At 40.4% G+C, this 22,185-nt stretch overlaps 1 protein-coding gene across 2 annotated transcripts in view; it reads right to left on the bottom strand.

Annotated features, from left to right (window-relative positions):
• The window catches only part of ctnna2 (catenin (cadherin-associated protein), alpha 2), a 1,293,121-nt gene that overhangs the window by 134,770 nt on the left and 1,136,166 nt on the right, over positions 1-22,185 (bottom strand). For both annotated transcript variants that reach the window (XM_087995417.1, XM_087995450.1), the window contains one exon: positions 9,824-9,929. In XM_087995417.1, coding sequence (XP_087851543.1) covers positions 9,824-9,929 — 106 coding nt within the window. The remainder of the gene's footprint in view (positions 1-9,823; positions 9,930-22,185) is intronic.

The raw sequence follows: 22,185 nt of genomic DNA, 5'->3' as shown, positions 1-22,185 counted from the left end.
TTTCATTATCAGGGGAATTGAGTTTAAGAGCCACGAGGTTTTGCTTCAGCTCTGTAAAACCCTGATTGGAATATTGTGTCCAGTTCTGGTCCTCTCATTTTAGAAAGTATGTAGATGCTTTAGAGAAGGTGCAGAGGAGATTTACCAGAATGCTACCTGGATTGGAGGACTTGTCTTATGAAGAGAAATTGAGTGAGCTCCAGGGCTTTTTACACTGGAGAGAAGAAGGAAGAGAGGTGACTTGATTAGAGGTGTACAAGGTAATGAGAAAGTGAAAAATCACACAACACCAGCTTATAGTCCAACAGGTTTATTTGAAAACATTAGCTTTCAAGGCACTGCGTCTTCATCAGACGGTTGGTATGGATAGAGTAGATAGCCAGAGACATTTCCTCAGGGCAGAATTAGTTGTCACAAGGAGTCATAATTTTAAGGTTCTTTACACAGAGAGTGGTGGGTGCATGGAATGCACTGCCAGCGGAGGTAGTGGAGTTAGATACAATAGGGACATTTAAGCGACTACTGGACAAGCACATGTACAGCAGTAAATTGAGGGGTGTGTAGGTTAGGTTGACCTTAGGTTAAGATAAGTGTTTAGCACAACATTGTGGGCTGAAGAGACTATGTTCTATGCTCATCACAACATGATTCAGGAACACTGCAGTGTACTTTCACTTTAGATTAGATTATTTACAGTATGGAAACAGGCCCTTTGGCCCAACAAGTCAACACTGACCCTCCTTAAGAGCAACCCACCCAGACCCATTCCCCTACATTTACCCCTTCACCTAACACTATGGGCAATTTAGCATGGCCAATTCACCTGCACATCTTTGGACAGTGGGAGGAAACCCACACAGACACGGGGAGAATGTGCAAACTCCACACAGGCAGTTGCCTGAGGCAGGAATTGAACCCGGGTCTCTGGTGCTGTGAGGCAGCAGTGCTAACCACTGTGCCACCCTACTTTGCAACAGTAGAAGTTCAAATTCACTTTACCTTTAGGTTGGTTGCCTGCTGATTTAAATAATGTAAGTGCTGGACATCTTTTGAAGTTGTGTTCTTGATCTTTGTCATGTGCGAAATGAATTAATTAAGTGGATGGGTATGGTCCTATTTTATCTTTTTAAAAAATTATATTGCACCAGGCAGCATGGCAGGAAAGTTTTTGTCTCATTAACTTGAGTTTTTTTGAGCAAGTGACAAAGATGATTGATGAGGGCAGTGTGCTGGATATTGTCTGTTCGGACATTAGCAAAGCCTTTAACAAGGCTTTAACATGGCAGACTAGTACAAAAAGGTGAAGTCACATAGGATCCTTGGTGGGCTGGTAAAGTGGATACAGACCTCGCTTAGTCATAGAAGACAGAGAGTAGAGGTGGAAGGTTGTTTTTCTGATTGGAAATCTGTGACCAGTGGATCAGTGCTGGGACCCCTCTTGTTTGTAATATAAATAAATGATCTGGAGGACAATGGAGGCAGCCTGATTAACATGTTTGTGGATGACACAAAGACTGGGACAGTTGCAGATAGCGAGGATTGTCAGAGGATACAACAAGATGTGGATAGATTGGAGACTTGGGTGGAGAAATGGCAGATGTAATTAAATCTGGGCGCATGCGAAGTAATGCATTTTGGAAGATCTAATGCTGGACGGACTTATACAGCAAATTATAGACTCTTCATAGCATCAACATATAGAGAGATATGGATGCACAGGTCCACAGTTCCCTGGTAATACTAGTGGATTAGGTGGTCAAGAAGGCATTTAGCTATGCTTGCCTTTATCAGATGGGCCATAGAGTATAAAAATTGGCAAACCATCAAGTATACTGCAGAGAAACAGACCCTTCGGTCCAACTTATCCATACCAACCAGATTGTTTGAGTCTCACTTGCCAGCATTTGGCCCATATTCCTCGAAACCTTTCCTGTTCATGTACCCATCCAGATGCCGTTTAAATTCCACCACTTCCTCTGGCAACTCAATCCGTACACGCACCACTCTCTGCATAAAAAGGTTGCCCCTTTGGTCCCTTTTAAACTGCACTGTTTGTTTTTCTTTGACTGGTCTCCAGAGATGTTTGTAATTTCACAGTCAGTCAGTTTTGAAAGTGTCCCACTTGCTTTCTGATCTCTCCACATGGTTACTCCTGCAAAACGTCATCCCTGTTCTCAAACTTTCCTACTGTTTAAAGTATCATTGTTTCTGATTTTTTAAAAATTTAAAGTTCCAAAAACCATGCAAAACTTACAAAAACAGTCATTAGTTCTTCAAGAAAGCAAGACAATCAACTCCAACACGAAAAGTAACCTCAAAAAAAGGAGCAGCTCTTATAACCATGATCCCCTCCTGTCCATGATTTTGGATTGTTTTGCAGCTGTATAGAACTTTAGTCTGGCCACATTTGGAATATTGTATGTAGTTCTGGTCACCACACCACTAGAAGGATGTGGAGACTTTGAGAGGGCACAGAAATGGTTTACCAGGGTATTGCCTGGTTTGGAGGGTATTACTTATCAGGAGAGATTGGACAAACTTGATTTGTTTTCATTTGAACGTCAAAGGCTGAGGTGGCGACCCGATAGATGTTTACACAAGTATGAGAGGCACAGATAGGATGGCTAGTTAGAGTAGTTGTTTCCAGGATAGAAATGATAACTACTCGGGAATATAGTTTTAAGACAAAAGGGGGCATGTTTAAAGGAGGTGTCGATAAAGTGTGGCCCTAGAAAAAGCACAGCAGGTCAGGTAGCATCCGAGAAGCAAGAGATTCGACGTTTCGGACATAACCCTTCATCAGGACTCTGTGAAAGGCAAGTTTTTTTACGCAGAGGATGGTAAGTTCCTGCGATGCACTTCCCAAGGAGGTGGTGGAGACAGAAGCAATAGCAATATATAAGAGGAATCTTGACAGATATATGACTATGCAAAGAATAGAGAGATACAGATTGCATAGAGGCAAAAGAATTCTAATTTAGAAAGGCCTCATGTATCGGTGCAGTCTTGGTGGGCCGAAAAGCCTATTGCTGTGCTATACTGTTTTTTGTGCTCACGACGCCATTAGTTCAGTTGCTTCAAGCATCCCCATCAGGTTTTCTCTGAACAGCGACCTCTCCCAGGAGAGATGTCAGTCAATCCCATAATACTATCAGTCCAAATTTTGCACCAGTGATATTCACTTCCAGGAGGGGTTCTCCCTGGTCCCTGGAGCATACTTAGAGCTGTAGGAGCTTAAAGAGCACTTCCCTAGATACTGTTGTTGCAAACAGCACTGAGGTGCCTGCCTTTTTGCCCTCCCCTCTTTCGTGTTAGTGATCTCAGCAACACTCTGAATGTTGGTACAGTGAAGGGCTGTCATTTGAACTGTGTGCACTGATTAACCCTCCTGTCTCATCCTTAAATGGGCAATAATCCTGGAGGGTGGTTTTCAATGTGAAAGATGTGACATTCCCAGTATTGTGAAAATCAGGTTCATAAACCTAAAAATAATCCCTAAAACCAGAAAAAAAACCAAGGACTAAAATACTAAAATAAATTAACTTTAAAAACTCATTCATCCCCCTGTTTTCTATGGTCAACTCATTTGCAAAGTTTAATCACAAATTTAAAGAGGCACTGGTTTCTGTTTAATTAGGTTGCTCTGAGGTGCCTTCAGACATTTTTCCACATTAATGGTGTGATATAAATGCAAACTGTTGTGAGAAGCAGTCTAGACGGGATGGGGGGTGGGGGGGAGGTGGGGGGGGGGGGGGGGGCGGGGATGCAAGAGGACAATTCTGTATAAATGAAATGTACAGTGCTGAGGTCACTACAAAGGAGGAACAGTGCAGACTAATAGAAATCCAGTATGTCTATATTTCAGTGCAACAGCAGCCTTAATAAAAGAACAGGATGAGGCGAATTAGAAGTGTTGGAAAGATGAAAGAAATAGAAAAATGTGCAGCCCTTTCTCTGCAGACAACTGGCTTAAGCATTCAGAAACCCAGTTCACTCATTGTTAATAACTTCAAACTGCACCATTTTAAGAAATTGAGAATTGTGGTCCTCAGCTCTGTGAAGATCCATTAGGGAAATCTGTTCACTTACAACTCTATTCTTCCTGTTTCTAACAGATGTATTAGCTGATTAATGATTAAAATGTCCTTTTACTGGAAGATTATTATATGCTCTAGGCTTTGCTCTGAAATTTAACATCACCTGCTTTCAGAGGCAACTCCAAATTTAAACTCCATGCTCACTGGAAGCTGAACAGTGGAGCAACAAGACAGTGACATTTAAATACACAGACTAGTTTGACACTCAAATACTTTGCCCTGTAATTTTTCCTCTGATTATTGATTGAAAATTTAATCCATTTGCCAGATGCAAATATTAATCTTTTTCAACCTGGTTGAAAATTGATTAATGCATGGTCTCTTCATGCTCATCACAAAATGGGCCTTGAGACCAATCAGCAAAAATTGAGTTTTTGGCAAGTTGCCTCCTTCTGTGCTGTATGAAACGTGGAAAGATCATAGGAAGGCAAGACGGAGGGAGGATGGAGTTCTATCGTTTCAAGAGAAGCATTATGTTAGACTGGGAATTATTTCTTAATCTCAATCCAGTATATTCAAGGGGGAAGAAAGATTGCAAACAACAACATATTTAAAGCTTAAAGCATCATTGACCACAGTGACACAAGTCTTGAGGTGAAGGGAAAATCCAGAGGACACAAGGAATTTCTAAAGGAAGGTAATTTTCTTTGCACCCTATACAATAATAGTGGGAAAGACAGTGGAGGAAGCTCCACATATACTAATGTATGGAATGGATTTGGGCTTCATGAAGAGTTGAGTTGTTAAGGGGAAAACTTTGTACATCAGAAATAATTCAAACCTTTTGAAGACCACATTAATGATTGATGAACTGTGAGAATTCCAAATCGAGTCACAGTAAACAGTGAGGTTAAGAATATTCATAGGTGAAGTCAACCTCAGAATAGGATGATCAAAGCTAAGAAATCATGTTGGTTGGTAAGATGTTTCAAATACATGAAGTGGTTGGAAGAAATTGAGCTATAGTTAGTTGAGAGACATGCTGCTGTTGTGAGGTGATGCGTAATGTTGGCATTGAGAAAACATCCAAATGCAGCTATTCATCCATTGCACAGTGTAGGGAATAGAGTTTGTAAGAAGTAAGGGGACACGGTGTCATAATCAGTAAGCAGCCAGAACAAAATCAGAACAAATTATTGATGTTATTCCATGAGACAAAGCACAAATATAATGTTATTCAATTTGGAAATATTCAGTGCTATAAAGAGACAAATCATAGTCTGTTGGAACAGATTCATCTATCTTACCTTAGATATACAGAAAACAACAAAGCAAACCTTGTAGAATGACCCTCACAACAGTAGTTTTAGAATTAAACATGACACAGCATTTTTATACTTCTTGTACCTATGGAAACAAATCTTGTTTTCTGTAAGGCAGGCAAGCTTTGACATCATTTATTTAATTGCCTCTCCTAAATCTATTTAATATCAGCAATTTTACCCCTGAATTAATATTCAAGATAAAATCTAGGATATGATTATTTCATTAGCATGAAAAATTACTCTTTCACTTTATTCTGCATAGTTTGGGAGAACTGACTGTTTCAAAAATAATAAATCAATGGAGTTTGGCTTCTTGCATCATGTATAAGATATACCGCAGTAAGTCAAATGAAAGCAAAGTACTATGGATACTGAAAATGTGAAATAAAAACAGGAAGTGCTGGACAAACCCAGCAAATCTGGCAGTATCTGCGGAGAGAGAAAAACACATTTAATGTTTTAATGATGTTGGCACCCTTCTTTGGAACTGAAAACTGAAAACTCAAAATGTTAACTTTGTTTCTCTGTCCTTAGAAGCAGCCTGAACTACTGAGTCTCTGCAGCACTTTCTGATTTTATTACTGCAGTAACAACAAGGCTCTTTTGGCAGTACTGTCTAAACCTACAACACCTACCATCAGCAAGCTAAGGGCAATATGTACACCACCGTCTGCAAATGCGCCACAAAATCAAATGCCCACCATCATTTGAAATTATTTCGCCATTCCTTTGGGTCAAATTCTGAACCTTCTTCCACAACATATACATATACTACATTAATTGTAGCAGTTAAAGATGGCGGGTTTTTTTCTCATAGAATCCCTACAGTGTGGAAACAGACCATTTGGCCCAATAAGTCCACACCAACATTTTGAAGAGTATCCCAGCCAGACCCATTCCCTTCTTCCTATTACTCTACATTTTCCCTGACTAATGCATCTACACATCCTTGGACACTATGGACAATTTTAGCATGCCCAATTATCTAACCTGCATATCTTTGGACTGTGGGAGGAAACCGGAGCACCCGGAGTAAACCCATGCAGACACGGAAGAATGTGCAAACTCCACACAGTCGCCTGAGGCTAGAACCGAATCCAGGTTCCTGATATTGTGAGGCAGCAGTGCTAAGCACTGAGCCACCATCTCGCCCCCCAGGATTCAGAGTTCAGGATCATCTTCTCAAAAATAATTAGGGGTGGTCAATATATGCAGGGCCAGTCTTTGACACCCATATCTCTCAAAGGAATAAATTTTAAAAATGAGATTGAACTATGAGGGCCAGGTTCAGAGAAAAGGAAAATCCACCTTGAGTTGAATAGCTGTAGACGGTGAGGTTACAAGCAGGTGACCATCAGTTATGGTTTAATCCAGGACAGAATTATTTGACTTCTTTGAGGAGATAATAAGCAGATTAGATAAAGTGGAAACAATAGATGTGATACATTTAGATTTTCAGAAAGCATCAGTTAACCAATCTTCTATCAATGGTAATATATTACCATAACAGAATAAGGTCTTATTAAGAAACCTTAACATGTGATACCTTATTGAATGTATTTTGAAAATCCAGATATATTCTGTCTATGGGTTCCTGTTTATGTATCCTGGTTGTTATCTCCTGAGAGAATCATAACTAATTTGTCAGGTATGATTTTCCCTCCATGAAGCCATGCTGAGTCTGCTTGATTGTATTATAGATTCGTGTACAAGATATACCAAGGCAAGAGGTTCAAGAAGGCAGTTCACCACCACCATCTTCCCAAGGTCAACTAGGGATGGACAATATGGGCTGTCCAGCCAGCAATGCCCACATCCTGCAAGTGAATTAAATAAAAAAATCCAAATTGTTGGGTAGATGCTCGTGGTATAGCTGTACTGGAACAGTTTGTCTGGGGATGCAGCAAGTAATGAAGTAGAAGCCTTCAGGACTCTTGCTGGAATATTGGCAGGACTTAGTGGACATTGCAGCATCCAGTGCCTCCAGGTTGTTATTGATGCCCCATGGAGTAAAGTGAATTGGCTGAAGACAGGCATCTCTGAAGTTAGGGACATTCAGGGGAGGCAAAGATAGATCATCCACTTAGCACTTCTGGCTGAAGATTGTTGCAAAGGTATCCACTTTATTGTTTGCATTGATGTATTGGGGTCTTTTGTTATTGAGGATGGGATTATTTGTGCAGCCTCCTCCTTCAGTAGGTTATTTAATGGCCACGTCATATTTAACAGTATGCCTGGAGCTGCTCTCGGCATGCCCCAGCATTAAGCCTGTTTAATTGTACTTCTGAATTACTTTTGCCTTCATGTTTGGTATCACATCTAGTCCTCTACTCTCAATGCTGTCCTACTTCCAATATATCTGCTTTTAACTAGATCCAATATCTCATTTCTGAATTATATCCTTCAGTATCCCTGTTTCCTTGCCTGATACTTTTTTTTTAGATTACTTACAGTGTGGAAACAAGCCCTTCGGCCCAACAAGTCCACACCGACCCGCTGAAGCGCGACCCATCCAGACCCATTCCCCTACATTTACCCCTTCACCTAACACTACAGGCAATTTAGCATGGCCAATTCACCTAACCTGCACATTTTTTGGACTGTGGGAGGAAACCAGAGCACCCGGAGGGAAACCCACACAGACATAGGGAGAATGTGCAAATTCCACACAGAGAGTCGCCTGAGGCGGGAATTGAACCCGGGTCTCTGGCGCTGTGAGGCAGCAGTGTTAACCACTGTGCCATCATACATCATCACTCTGATGTAAGAATGACTTGGAGGTGCTGGTGTTGGACTGGGATGGACAAAGTTAAAAATCACACAAAACACAATAACACAACCACCTGATGAAGGAGCAGTATATCAAAAGCTAGTGCTTCCAAATAAACCTGTCGGACTATAATCAGTGTAATTTGTAACTTTGAAATAAGAAGACTATATGTCTTTCCAAGTTACTGCTTGCCTTTCGTATTTCGAGCTTTTTCTATTCGTTCAATTTTCAAAATCCTCGCCATTTTTCCCTTATTGAACTCCTGCATAATGGTAGTTTTCACTGCTTGCCAATACCTCTCACTATCACTGCTCTTATTTCTACATTCAGTTTGGCTCTACTGATTTTCATCTATGTCACTTTGGACTAAATTTAATGACAGCATCGGTGGCCATGATAATAGGATGGATGATTGGTGGAACTTCACTGCCACCATTTCCAGTGTTCTGTGTGTTGTGACCATCAGGTAATTAACTATCACCAGGATTCCCACTTCTTTAGCAGCAAGGATCCTAACTCCAAGAGCACCCAATCAATCAGAAGGCTGGCAGCTCTTCTGTCCCTGGGAGTGGTAGCAACACCAGGAACAGAATGGCTGCCAGGAGCATCTCCTGCGAGTGGGCTTGGCTTACCATGACTAGTTAGGCGGGGTCTGCCAAGTGTGCGAATAGGGGAATCAGGGTGCGGGCAGGATTGGGTGAGGGCTGCCTTTTGCTATGGATGGCTCTCTGTAACCTACTGTGTGTTTAATCAAAGGTTTCAGGCTGCAGGAAAGCTGCCATGCTTTATTAGCTGGCTTCCTTACATGGGGGGGGCGGTAGTGTCACATGCCTTCCTCCAGCATTGGTCAACTATCAGCTCAGATGGAAAAGAAGCCTTCTCGCCATCTAGAAGGACAAAGACAGCAAATACATGGGGACACGATTACTTGCAAGTTTCCCTCCATCCATTCATCATCCCGACTTGGAAATATATTAGCATCCCTCACTGTCACTGGGTCAAACTCCTGAACTCTCTCCATAACAGCACAGTGGACTTAACTAGGGATGGGCAATGAACTCAATGCCCTTATCCCATCAATAACAGACAAAAATCTTCTGTCTTGCTCCCCAGGGCAGATTAAATACCACCTGCTATCTCTGATCTTTGCTCTTGCAGCATTCAGACTTGTGGATTTTCTTTGTCTGAATTGGGGGAATTCAAGGGAACAACAAATTTCCTTCAATATTAGGCTTCCACCAATGCATCATATATTTTCCATGACTCTGCACTTAACATCGGAAAGATTGTAATTTTTAATCAATAATTACTCTCCCGGTACAGTGGATAGAGCTCTGGTCTCAGACAATTATGGATAATTTTAAGCGAAACTCAGTATGCACTGCAATGTTAGTTTTGCATCCTGTCCAATACTCTCATCTCAAGAGTCACGTTGACTTTAATAGAGAGTCAGACTGGGTGGAGTGCAAAACCAGCATTGCACCTGACCCAGTCCCTTTCCAGATGGGTGGCTTCAGTTAAAATTGCCAGCAATCAGATGACCAAAGTTGCCTGTTGTGCAGATGTTCGGAAGTGTTAACTGTAAAAGAAAATTACAAGACCAGCAACACTCCTCTCATGGATTCCTTGAGGCCACCACTTCATATGTCAGCTATATCTGTCAGTTAATATTATACAGACAAATATATTACCTGGTCAGCAACAGCTCGAGCTAGTTTATCCATCCTGGACCCTGCCTCCGCAATCTTCTTTGCTGCGTTGATTACATCGGATGTATTCTTTAGCGGACCCTTGCCCCTACAAGATATTGGAAAATAACACAAAGAAATAAATGAATCTTCTAGTTCGAAAAAGAATTGACACATCAAAACATTTTCTTGAAGTACAGTTAAGATTTGCATTGTTATTACAAAGATGCTCAGAGATTTTGCAAGGTGTATGATAGGTTTTGGCAACTTTGAGCAAACAAGCTGTCTCTAACACGACAAAAACAGAAATTGCTCAGCAGGTCTGGCAGCATCTGTGGAGTTTAACTAGAGTTAATGTTTTGGGTCGAGTGACTCTTCTTCAAAACAAAATCCTCTCTATGTATGTGTACAGTGGAAGAGAACCTAATCCTGAATAATATGGGCGGCACGGTGGCACAGTGGTTAGCACTGCTGCCTCACAGCGCCTGAGACCCGGGTTCAATTCCCGCCTCAGGCGACTGACTGTGTGGAGTTTGCACGTTCTCCCCGTGTCTGCGTGGGTTTCCTCCGGGTGCTCCGGTTTCCTCCCACAGTCCAAAAGATGTGCAGGGTCAGGTGAACTGGCCATGCTAAATTGCCCGTAGTGTTAGGTAAGGGGTAAATGTAGGGGTATGGGTGGGTTTCGCTTCGGCGGGTCGGTATGGACTTGTTGGGCCGAAGGGCCTGTTTCCACACTGTAATGTAATGTAATCTAATCTAATCTAATAATATAGCAGAAGCAACAACAAGAATAAAACTGCTGGAAATAGGCAGTAGCATCAAGAAAACAGTAAAAAACAATTTGTATTTCATCAGAAATAAATATCAGATTTTAGACTGTGACCATAAGAGGGTTGGCTAAAATAAACTTAGTGGCAGTGAAAGAATAGCATGAATGATAATGGTCAAGGGTTTAAGTCTCATTTTTGTTTGCTACTGAAAGCATGTGCTGAAGATTCAGCAAGTTAATACTTGAGATGGTGGGATTATTGTACGAGAAGAAACTGAGGATCTTTCAGGAATCTCTGGAGTCAGGGAGGGTCCCATAAGACTGGAAAATGGCATGTACAAATCCCTGTTTGTGAAGAAAGGGAGGCAGGAAAAAGGAAATTATAGGCCAGCTAGCCTGACCCTGGTTATTGGTTAGATTTTAAAGTCTATTATTAAGGATGAGACCATAGATTACTTGGAAGGGCACAGTAAATTAGAGCTGAGACAGCATAGCTTCTTCAAGGGGAGGTCATGCCTGACCAATCTTGTCAATTTCTTTGAGGAGGTAACGAGCAAGTTAGACAAAGGAGAGCCAGTGGAAGTGATCTATTTGGATTTTCAGAAGGTATTTGACAAGGTGCCGTATAGGAGGCTGCTAAATAACATAAAAGCCCATGACGTGAGGGGCAAGGTGTTGATGTGGATACAAGATTGGCTGACTGGCAGAAGGTAGAGTGTGGAGATAAAGTAGTCTTTTTCAGGATGGTTTACAGGCTCTGGCTCAGTGACTAATGTAGTTCCACAGGGGTCAGTGTTGGGACCACAACAGGACACATTATACATTAATAATTGGATGAAGGATGAAGGCATTGTTGCTGAATTTGTAGATGACATAAAAATAGATGGAAGGCTAGCTAGTGTTGAGGAGATAGGGAGGCTGTAAAAGGACTTAGACGGGTAGGAGAATGGGCAAAGAAGTGGCAGATAGAGTACAATGTTGGAAAGTGTGAGGTTATGCACTCTTCTTAATGGGGAAAGCAGAAATCTGAAGCACAAAGGGACTTGGGATTCCCAGTTCAGGATTCTCTTGAGGTTAACATGCAGGTTCAGTTAGTAATTAGGAAGGCAAATGCAATGTTAATTTTCAAAAGGATGAGAATGGAAGAGCAGGCTGACGCATTTGCAATATTGCGAGTAGTTTGGACCAAAGGATATTCGTAAGAATATTGCAGAGGTGAAGGACTTGTCATATGAGGATTTGTTGAGGATTCTGGGTCTGTACTTGAGAGAGTTTTTAGGTTGAGGGGGGAATCTCATTGAAAATTACAGAATAATGGCAGACCTGGATAGAGTGGAAATGGGGAAGGCATTTCCACTATTAGCGGACATGATGGCCTAGTGGTATTATCACTGGACTGTTAACCCAGAGACCTAGTTAATGTTTTGGGGTCACATATTCAAATCCTGTCACAGCAAATGGTGGAATTTGAATTCAATTAAAAATCTAGAAGTAAGAGTCTAATGATGACCATGAATCTGTTGTGGATTGTCAGGATAAAAACTCATCTAGTTCACTAATGTCCTTCAGGGGAGGAAACTACCATCCTTACATGATCTGGCCTACATGTGACTTCACACGCACAGAAATGTGGTTGACTCTTAACTGACCTCTGGCCAATTAGGGATGGGCAATAAATGCTGGCCTACCCAGTGATCCCCTCCTCCTGTGAATGAATATACAAAAAAGAGACTAGGACTTTAGAACTGAAATTAGGAGAAATGTCTTCAAGCAAAGGGTGGTGAATCTGTAGGGTTCATTGCTACTGAAGGTTGTGGGGGGCATGACATTGAATATATTTAAGACAGAGATTGGTGGGATAAAAGGTTACAGGGAAAAGGCTGGAAAATGGAGTTGAGAAACACATTAGGCATGATTGAATGGTGGAGCAGACTCAATAGGGGGATAATGAGCAAATTCTGCTGCTATATCTTATACTGCAGTCTTTAGAGTTTGGAAGAATGAGAGGTGATTTCACAGAAAACTGCAAAATCTTTAAAGGGCTAAACAGATGCATGTAGTAAATATGCTTCACTTGGCTGCAACAGGACATGCATTTAGAACCAGGGAGCACAGACTCTGAATTAGGGCAAGCCATTGAGTACTGAGATGATGAGAAACGTCTTTGTTCTGAGGATAATGAACCATTAGACGACTCTGCCCCAGAGGGCAATGGAACACGTACACTGGTTATGCACAGTACAAAGATTGTGAGATTTCCAGATACTAATAACATAAAGGGATGTGAATATAGTGTGGGGAAATGGTGTTGAGGGAGATAATCAGCCGTAACTTTAATGGTGAAGCAAGTTGGAGGGGCTGAATATACTCATTTTTTTTATTCATCCCTCACTTCCCCCTTCTATTTTGTCTTCTCCAGTGTTAAGATATGCATGCTCCTTAAATTCTGGCTTCTCAAATGTCCCCGATTTTAATTATATCACTATTGGCAAGACTTATGACCAAGAAAACACTTAATTCCAGCTCAATGCTCTGCTTCTCTACCTCTTTTTCCTCCTTCAAGGTGATTCTTAAAACCTACCTTTTTGATCAATCCTCCCTGGGTTCTATTTAAATGGCTCAGTGTCAAACTTTGTTTGCAATTGTTCCTGCATATATATCTCATACATATGCATACACACATAGATATATATATATATTATATATATATATCTTATATATATATATATATATATATATATATATACATATATATATGTGTATATATATATATATACACACACACAAACGTATACATTCATATAATATATATATAAAATATAAAAATTGTTGAGTAGAAAACAACAAACAACATTGCGTGGGACAAGGCATAGCTAATGGATCTCATCTGCCACAAAGCCTGCAAGATGTACAAAGTGCGAGGTAAAATGCACAGCCGGTCAGGCCTCTTGTCTAATTGCAGTGAAGAGTTTCTATTTGAAACATTCACTTATCCTATGTCTTCTCAGTGTGTGGATAGACTCTGTTCAGCATTTCCTATTATAAATTATGTAGAAGTTACTTTATTTCTAATATGTTTGCAGCATTTTGGAGGAAAACAACAGGCTTGGGTTTCTGCCAGCAGCAGTATGATTCACATCTACTATCTCAAAAGTAATATCTCAGAAACACAGCCTTATAATTCAGATGATGATCAAAACAGATGTATCCATGCGTGATGATCTTTGTCATTTTTTAGAAAATGTTTGCCAGCTTCTTTTACTTTTATTTGTCCTAATCTTTTCTTTTCTGAAATCACTATTGATTTTCACTTTGAGACATCAGATAGGCATGATTGTGGCCTTTACTACACTTGCCTACCTGCTCCCATAAATGTTCACCACCCATAAATCAGCTTCATCCAGTCTTGAATATATTTAATGACTCAGCCTCCAGAGCTTTCTGAGGAGAGACTTCAAAATTACCCACTTGAGAGGAAATTCTTCTTCACTTCTGTTTATATGGAAGACCCCTTTTACTGAAACTTTGTCTCGTAGTTCTAGACTCTTCCATGAGAGGCAAAGTCTCTCAGCATCTCCCTGATAAGACCCTCAGAACCTTACATGCTTTAATAAGATCACATTTCATTCCTCTAAACTCTGTGACACTCTATTTACCTTGACTGAAATTCCATTCACTCCATTCATGTAAGAACTGTGCTCCATTCACCAGATATCTATCTATTGCTATTTGTTGTCACAATACCATCTGTCCTATCAATCATTCAAATCTGTCTACCTTACCCCTCAACCCTGTACATCCCATTTACTTATTTTGTCACTTTTTCCACTCCAGAATAATTCTAGAGTCCCATTCAACATGCCTTTAATCCACTAGCCTTTGCAATTTCCATCATTGGGAAACACATTTTTCTTTTCATAGGAAAATTATGAAAACATTATTCTTTTCGCAGTGCTCTGGTTGAATGATCATTCATTCTTCCCTTTCTTTCCAAGTGCAGGAGATGCAACTCTTACTTTCATACCACTCCACTTTCCAAAATCTAGAATTCCAAATGCTGTTTCCAGGTCAAATAGTCTTTCGTTCGTTCGTGCTTCTTCCAATTTAGTTGCTGCTTAGTGTCATGGATCACACTGGTGAGATCAAACGTAGCTTGGATGAATATTTTTCATTTTATTTCTCTGCCCACTCCCATTCTGACCTCTTTGTCTTTGGTCTTCAACACTCTTCTGAAGAAGCTTGAAGATTGATACTACTCTTTACTAGTAGACACAGTTTATGATCCACCCTTGGTTCAACTTCAGTGTCTGGATTGCAGTTCCACCCACCCAACTGTCTGTTTTCCAGGTTTCTTTGCCGGTTGCATTTGTTCTCCAGCTTTTCTATCTATCCGGCGATCTCTAAGTGGATAGGGTTGTTATGAAAGCATATGGTGGGTTGGCTTTCGTTAACAGGGGGATTGAGTTTAAGAGCCATGAGGTTTTGCTGCAGCTCTACAAAACTTTGGTGAGACCACTCTTGGAATATTGTGTCCAGTCTGGTCGCCCTATTATGGGAAAGATACGGAGGCTTTGGAGAGGGTGTAAAGAAGGTTTACCAGAATGCTGCCTGGACTGGAGGGCTTGTCTTATGAAGAGAGGTTGACTGAACTCAGAGTTTTCTCTCTGGAGAGAAGGAGGACGAGAGGTGACCTGATCGAGGTGTACAAAGTAATGAGAGGCATGAATAGAGTCAATAGCCAGTCACTTTTCCCCAGGGCAGGATTGACTGGCAAGAGGGGTCATAGTTTTAAGGTGTTAGGAGGAAGGTTTAGAGGAGAAGTCAGATGAAGGTTCTTTACACACAGAGTTGTGAATGCATGGAATGCGTTGCCAATGGTGGTGGTGGAAGCACAGTCATTAGGGACATTTAAGCAATTACTGGGCGTGCACATGGACAGCAGTGAATTGAGGGGTGTGTAGGTTAGGTTATTTTATTTTAGATTAGGAATAATCCTCAGCATAACATCATGGGCTGAATGGCCTGTTCTGTGCTGTACCTTTCTATGTTCTATGCCAAGTGGAAAAATGAGGTGTCTCCTAATGGAGAGCTGATTGACATGATTTGCTCTATGGTCTGAAGCTCATGACTAAAGTTGTATTTTGCATTATTCCTCATCTTCATCTTGTTCAGCAGATGGCCACACAGTTTATGCTCAGTGTGAATTCAGTTGAGTACTTCACACTGAGGAGACAGGGACTAGTACACAGTTTTCCAGATGCAACATTGAATTTCACTATTTTGGATCGTAGTCATCCTACCCAGTTTTTTGGACAATTGATTTCGTGACAATTGTGCTGTTATCAGTCAAAGTTCCTGTTTTGCTTCTTTTCTTGTCTTGTGTATGTGCCCTTTTGCATTGTATCCTTATACAGTTCTCGCCTCCCCACTTCCCTACCTGTATAGTTGATTAACATTTATGATGTTTCTAACTTCTTTCTAGTTCTGATGAAAAGTTATTGGCCTGAAACATTAACACTATTTTTTTCTTCACAGGAGCTGCCTGACCTGCTGAGTATTTGCAGTACTTTGTTTTTATTTCAGTATTTCAACATTTTAAGTTTGTTGTAGCAAGAGTTTTGGAGCCATGAGGTCATGTTGCAGCTGTACAAAACTCTGGTGCTGCTGCACTTGGAGTATTGCATACAGTTCTGGTCACCACATTATAGGAAGGATTTGGAAGCTTTGGAAAGGGTTCAGAGGCGATTTACGAGGATGCTGCTTGGTATGGAGGGAAGGTCTTAAGAGGAAAGACTAAGGGACTTCTGGCTGCTTTTGTTAGAGAGAAGAAAGTTGAGAGGTGAATTAATTGAGACATTAAGATAATCAGAGGGTTAGATAGGGTGGACAGTGAGAGCCTTTTTCCTTTGACAGTGATGGCTAGCATGAGGGGTCATAGCTTTAAATTGAGGGGTGAGAGATGTAGGACAAATGTCAGAGGTAGTTTCTTTACTCAGAGAGGAGTAGGGTGTGGAACACCCTGCCTGCAACAGTAGTAGACTTGTCAATTTAAAGGGCATTTAAATGGCCATTGAATAGACATATGGGCGGCACGGTGGCACAGTGGTTAGCACTGCTGCCTCACAGCGCCTGAGACCCGGGTTCAATTCCCACCTCAGGCGACTGACTGTGTGGAGTTTGCACGTTCTCCCCGTGTCTGCGTGGGTTTCCTCCGGGTGCTCCGGTTTCCTCCCACAGTCACAAAGATGTGCAGGGTCAGGTGAATTGGCCATGCTAAATTGCCCGTAGTGTTAGGTAAGGGGTAAATGTAGGGGTGTGGGTGGGTTGCGCCTCGGCCGGTCGGTGTGGACTTGTTGGGCCGAAGGGCCTGTTCCCACACTGTAATGTAATCTAATCATGGATGAAAATGGAATAGTGTAGGATAGATAGGCTTCAGATTGGTTCCACAGGTCGGTGCAACAGAGGGTTGAAGGGCCTGTACTGTGCTGTAATGTTTGATGTTCTACTTCTTTCATAATGGATTCCAGCATTTTCGCAATGACAGATGTCAGGCTAACTGGGTGATAGCTTTCTGTTTTCTGTCTCTCTTGAGCAGAGGTGCTGCATTTTTAGTTTTCTAAATTGCTGGGACCTTTCTAGAAACTAAAGAATATTACAAACAATGCATCCACCACCTCAGCAGCCATATATTTTAAGACTATAGGATGCAGATCATCATGTTCAAGGGACTTTGTCAGAACCCTTCTAAAGAATCATCACTGGACTCAAAACATTAACTCTGTTTCTCCCTTCACAGATGTTGAATTTGAATGACTTAATGTAAGTGCATTTTACAGTAGATAATACAGTAAAATACAGTGTGAAGCTTCAACTAGCACCCCAATCCAGTACCATTTTGAACAGTTTGAGAATAAAATGATATAACTGAGAGTTTATTGGCGTTCGGCTGCCTCGTCAATGAGTCTACCATGAAGCTATCAGACCTACTGAGCTTTTCCAGCAACTTCTGTTTTTGCTGAGAATTTCCATTATCCACAGTTCTTTGTTTTACCTTGTTGAAGGATGATACTGCTATCTTTACTGTTATAGAAGTGGGATAGTGAGTTAGAGGGTTTGTCATAGAAGGAGGTTGCACCGGGAGAGTGAAAGAAACAGCTAGCTGAGGGAAAGCCTGGTCAAAGTGTTGCTAAAATGAGAACAGATGTAGATGACCAGCCTTTAAGAGAAACATCTTGGTAATGCATCAATGAATATCCAGCTGATGAGTCATAGCTGAGAGTATTGTCAGCATCAAAGATTTGTAATGGGAAACATTGTGACAAAGAAGAGAATACAACAGCCTGACCATTTTTGAAAGGAAAATGGAATTGACTGGTGGGAACAAGTACCGAGTGCCCTTTGGCAATGACTAAATATGAAGTAATCATCCATACAAAGTACAAAAACCATTTATTTTCAAGACACTGCATCAACAACTTTTCTTGCAAAGGACAGTCCTGCAATGGAATGAGCTGCCAATGGGAATAGTCACAGACCCACCATTTAATATCATCAAGATCTATCTTTGGATTATTCTGATTAGAATGTTTTAATTATCAAGAGTTCCATCAGCAGACAATGTCTGATTTAGCTACCGCTATCCATAAAAAAGTGTTGACAGAATAGGGATTTTATTTCAGGAACCTGACATAACTAAAGCAGAAATAGAATCATAGGAAAATTAGCACTTTGAAAGGGTTAGACCTGAGAGATTTTAGTTTTGTTATAGCTGGTGATGTGATGATGCAGAAGTCGAACGCCTCTGTTAATTAAACTAAAGTACCCAGAGAAGATCGCCTCGTCTCGTAACCTGTTAAAAATGCATGAATGAAAGAAGATCCCTGATTTCCACAGTATAAATGAAAAGTAACAATTTATTTATTTAACCTTAACAGTGAACACTAACTATTAACAAACCAAACTCTTTTCCCTAACCAACCCAATCACTTAGCTGACCACAATCCTATTAATATGCTGTTCCAATAATACAATTATTCAACATTCCATTGACTTAATCTCTCAAAGTCCAGACAGTCTCTTATGCTGTTTTTCTTCTGGTCTTCTGATTCTGCTGTCTTTTTCCTGAGTTGTCTTCTTACTTTTTACTGCTTTTACAGGAAAAGGTACTTTTTGATAGATGGCACCATCTGAAATTTCTTTGAGAGTAAGCTGTTTATTTCTCCGGATAGCCTTTGCTCTCCAGCTCTACGGCAGTTGTTCTGACCAATTTTCAAAATGCTGTCATATTTTATACCCCCAACATCATACCCTCTTATTGGTCTGATGTTGTCAATACAATAAATTCAAACTCAGTTGGATTTTGGTATCCTGGGCATAACTTAAATTAACTGGTTAAATTTGAGTTGTTGTCAAAACAGCTACCAAAACTCAGGTATCCATTTAACAGTCAATCATCACATGTATCTATTTTGAACAGGCCATCACTTAGTCTGTTCTGTATACTGCAGCTGAGGCTGTACTTTACATTCAGAACACACTTTCTATCTTAAAGTAACCATACACTCTTTCGACTTCGTAACACTGAGGTTCGTAAAGGTTTGGAAACTTTGAATATATTGCATGCATGAGTAAGCAAATGCATGTGAGTACTTGAGTGCATGAGTATATTCATGTCGACATGCATATGTATTTGTTTGTAAGTGACTTCTGCAATAACTTTGGAGTCTTTATTTACAAACAATAAAAAGAAAGATTAACAGTTATACTGTAGTTTTCATACCTCAAAGAACTTAACAGCCAATTAAATAATTTTTGAAGTGTAGCAACTAGGATAATGTCAAAAGCAGAGCAGTCAATTTGCAGACAACTATATATACAAAGAGCACTACCATAATTTATATCTTAGTGATTTTTAAAAAATGGTCAGGAAACTGTTCAGGACTATTTGGTTCTTCTGTAAAACATTGCGATGGAACACCTCAGAAGACAGACAGAGCATCCATTTGATGTTTCATCAGAAAGACGGCATATCCAACAATACAGCATTGTCTCAGTGACTGTGTGTAACACATGGAGTTTGTTTTCTGGAGTTGGCTGTAGATGTATACAAGTAAGGATATCTGGATGACATGTGCTTTCCTTCAAGTAGTACTTATTTCGACATGTTGTCAATTAGCTTTGGTCTACCATTCCATTGCAAGAATGGCACCTATGATGACATAGCTTTCTTGGGTACAAGCATCAGTTTCCCTTTGTTTAATCATGGGTCCTGGAGTGAAACTTGATGTGAAAAGTTCTGACTCAGAGGTGACAGTCCTACCAACTGGGCCAGGCTGATGCTAAACACAAATTGTTTCTGGTGAATTGCAAAACAGTAAATTAGTGTGTGAATATAAGTGCATTATTCATTCAGAGAAAGAAAACAGGAAGGTGTTATGAACCAGGCCCCCTCAAAATAGTTGAAGAAGCTAGCCTAGACCCTAACTTTTTCTTATTTTCAAGGAAGATGTGGAGTGTGTGTTCCAGATGTGATGCAACTGGTCAAACTACTCGTCGTTAAGCAAAACACAATTTGTTTAAACACTGTAGTTAAAATACAAATAAAAGAAAGAGGATTTAGAATAACAACTATTGGACAACTTAACCAAATAATAGATAAAGTACCTATTACTAAGTAACTGTTCCAATATAGCAACATCCCATAAACACACTCTTTGGCAAAAAGGTAAATTCAGACACAGATTCTTATAGGCAGGATTCCAATTCAGGAGGGAACAACATCAAGAGAGATTTCAGAGAAAGCCCACAATTAAGGAACATTTACTGAAACTTGCAACTTGTGATAGCGAATAAAAACTACAAAGTTTAATCTTCCCTTCCGTTGTTACAAATGCTTTAAAAGAAATCTAAAGGCCTCTTACCCTAATGACTCAGGTCTGGTCCAGTAGCCACTTCGGCACCTCTGCCTTTACAACCTCTCTTAAACAAAACCCAGGATAAAATAATTTTTTAAAAAGTGACAGCATCATCATAAAGGGAACAGCAAATCAAATACAAAGCACCAACCATCAATACTACAAACCTTGAAATTAACTCTGAACTTTATGCAAAGTCTTACTGAACTCTTCAATCCACACTGGATTTTCAAAGCAGTTTGAGAGTAAACGCAAGTGCAGTTTTTCTTATTCAATCACACAAAATGGGCATCACTGGCTAGACCTGCATTCAATGCCCAACTATAGAGGGCAGTTAACAGACAACCACATAGTTGTGGGCCTGGATTCAGATATAGGCCAAACCAGGTAAGGAGAACAGTTGTCTTTGCTAAAGGACATTAGTGAATCAAATGGGGTTTTCCTTGAATGTATCACTTAATTATTAATCTAGAAACCCAAAGCTGGAAGGTTCATTTCCAGATGTTTCGTCACCCTACTAGGTAACATTTTCAGTGGGCCTCAGGCGAAGCATTGTTGATAATTCCTGCTTTCTATTTATATGTTTGGGTTTCTTTGGGTTGGTGATGTCATTTTCAGTTGTATCTCAGCTGTACTGTACAAGATGTCTGTGTAATGCTGTTGCCCTTTAAAGGGCCTGATATCACATGTCATTGAAGTCTCTCTCTCTCTCACAGAACAAAACACTTAGCATATTTGATGGCAGCCATTGTCAGCTCCATTGCACACTTGTAGCTTACAGCATAGTGGAAGGAAACAGCATTTGCTCTTCACACAGTGAGTCTCAATCTCAGACTTTGGCTATAAAATGTACTCATTCCCTTTTTTGTAGTGCTCTCCCTTAGACCCAATGGCTTTGAACTTTCCCATGTTCCCGCTCAACCTAACCATCTAACTCTTCACCTCTCCACTTCACACTCCACCTCAAGCCCCAGGGATATTGAATTCACAAGCCAAATATAAAAGTCCACTGTCCTCAATCGAATCCAGGGTGTTGACAATCTTATCAATGACTATTCCTCCTGTATTAGCCCTTTCCACTCACTTTATTTTCTCTTCTTATAATATACTTAGTCCCCATTATACCTTCACAATTGTTATTTTATGATCCCACCTGGTGTTATTACTGAATAAGTCAGATCCTAGACTAAAATCTGGCTTGATAGATCATAGTGTGATTTTGCTTTTTAATGAGGTGGTCTCTCACTGAAACATAAGTTAAAAAATGTTGCTATTTTTGTAGTGACTGGAACAATGTCAACCACAGAATATGAGTCCCCTGATTCAAGCTGTTAACCTGGTCCAATCAGGGAGTCCTGGCTGACAGATATAAACAGGAGTGTCAGGGGCTCTGTTCTCTAAGAGTTGGCTCTGTGCTGGCTGGGTCAGTGTATGCACTATGCAATAAAGCATGACTTGATGATGGAATACTGGTCTTCATGGAGTTATTTCAATTTTGGTTTTAACAATGCAGCAGAAATTTATTCTCTAAAACAAGTGAAAATAAAATAGAATAAACCAACTACTTGCAGTTAACACACAATTAAAGATTTCTAAACTCATGAAATTTTGAAGAATAAAAAGTGATCTCATTGATTTGGTAATAATGAAATGTTGGTACTTGCAAATAGATGTAAATAGAT

The sequence above is a fragment of the Chiloscyllium plagiosum genome, unplaced genomic scaffold (assembly GCF_037043375.1).
Source record: "Chiloscyllium plagiosum isolate Xiang-an unplaced genomic scaffold, Cpla_swu_hap1 HiC_scaffold_1, whole genome shotgun sequence".
Taxonomy (NCBI): domain Eukaryota; kingdom Metazoa; phylum Chordata; class Chondrichthyes; order Orectolobiformes; family Hemiscylliidae; genus Chiloscyllium; species Chiloscyllium plagiosum.
This window is presented reverse-complemented; position numbering and strand designations above follow the sequence as displayed.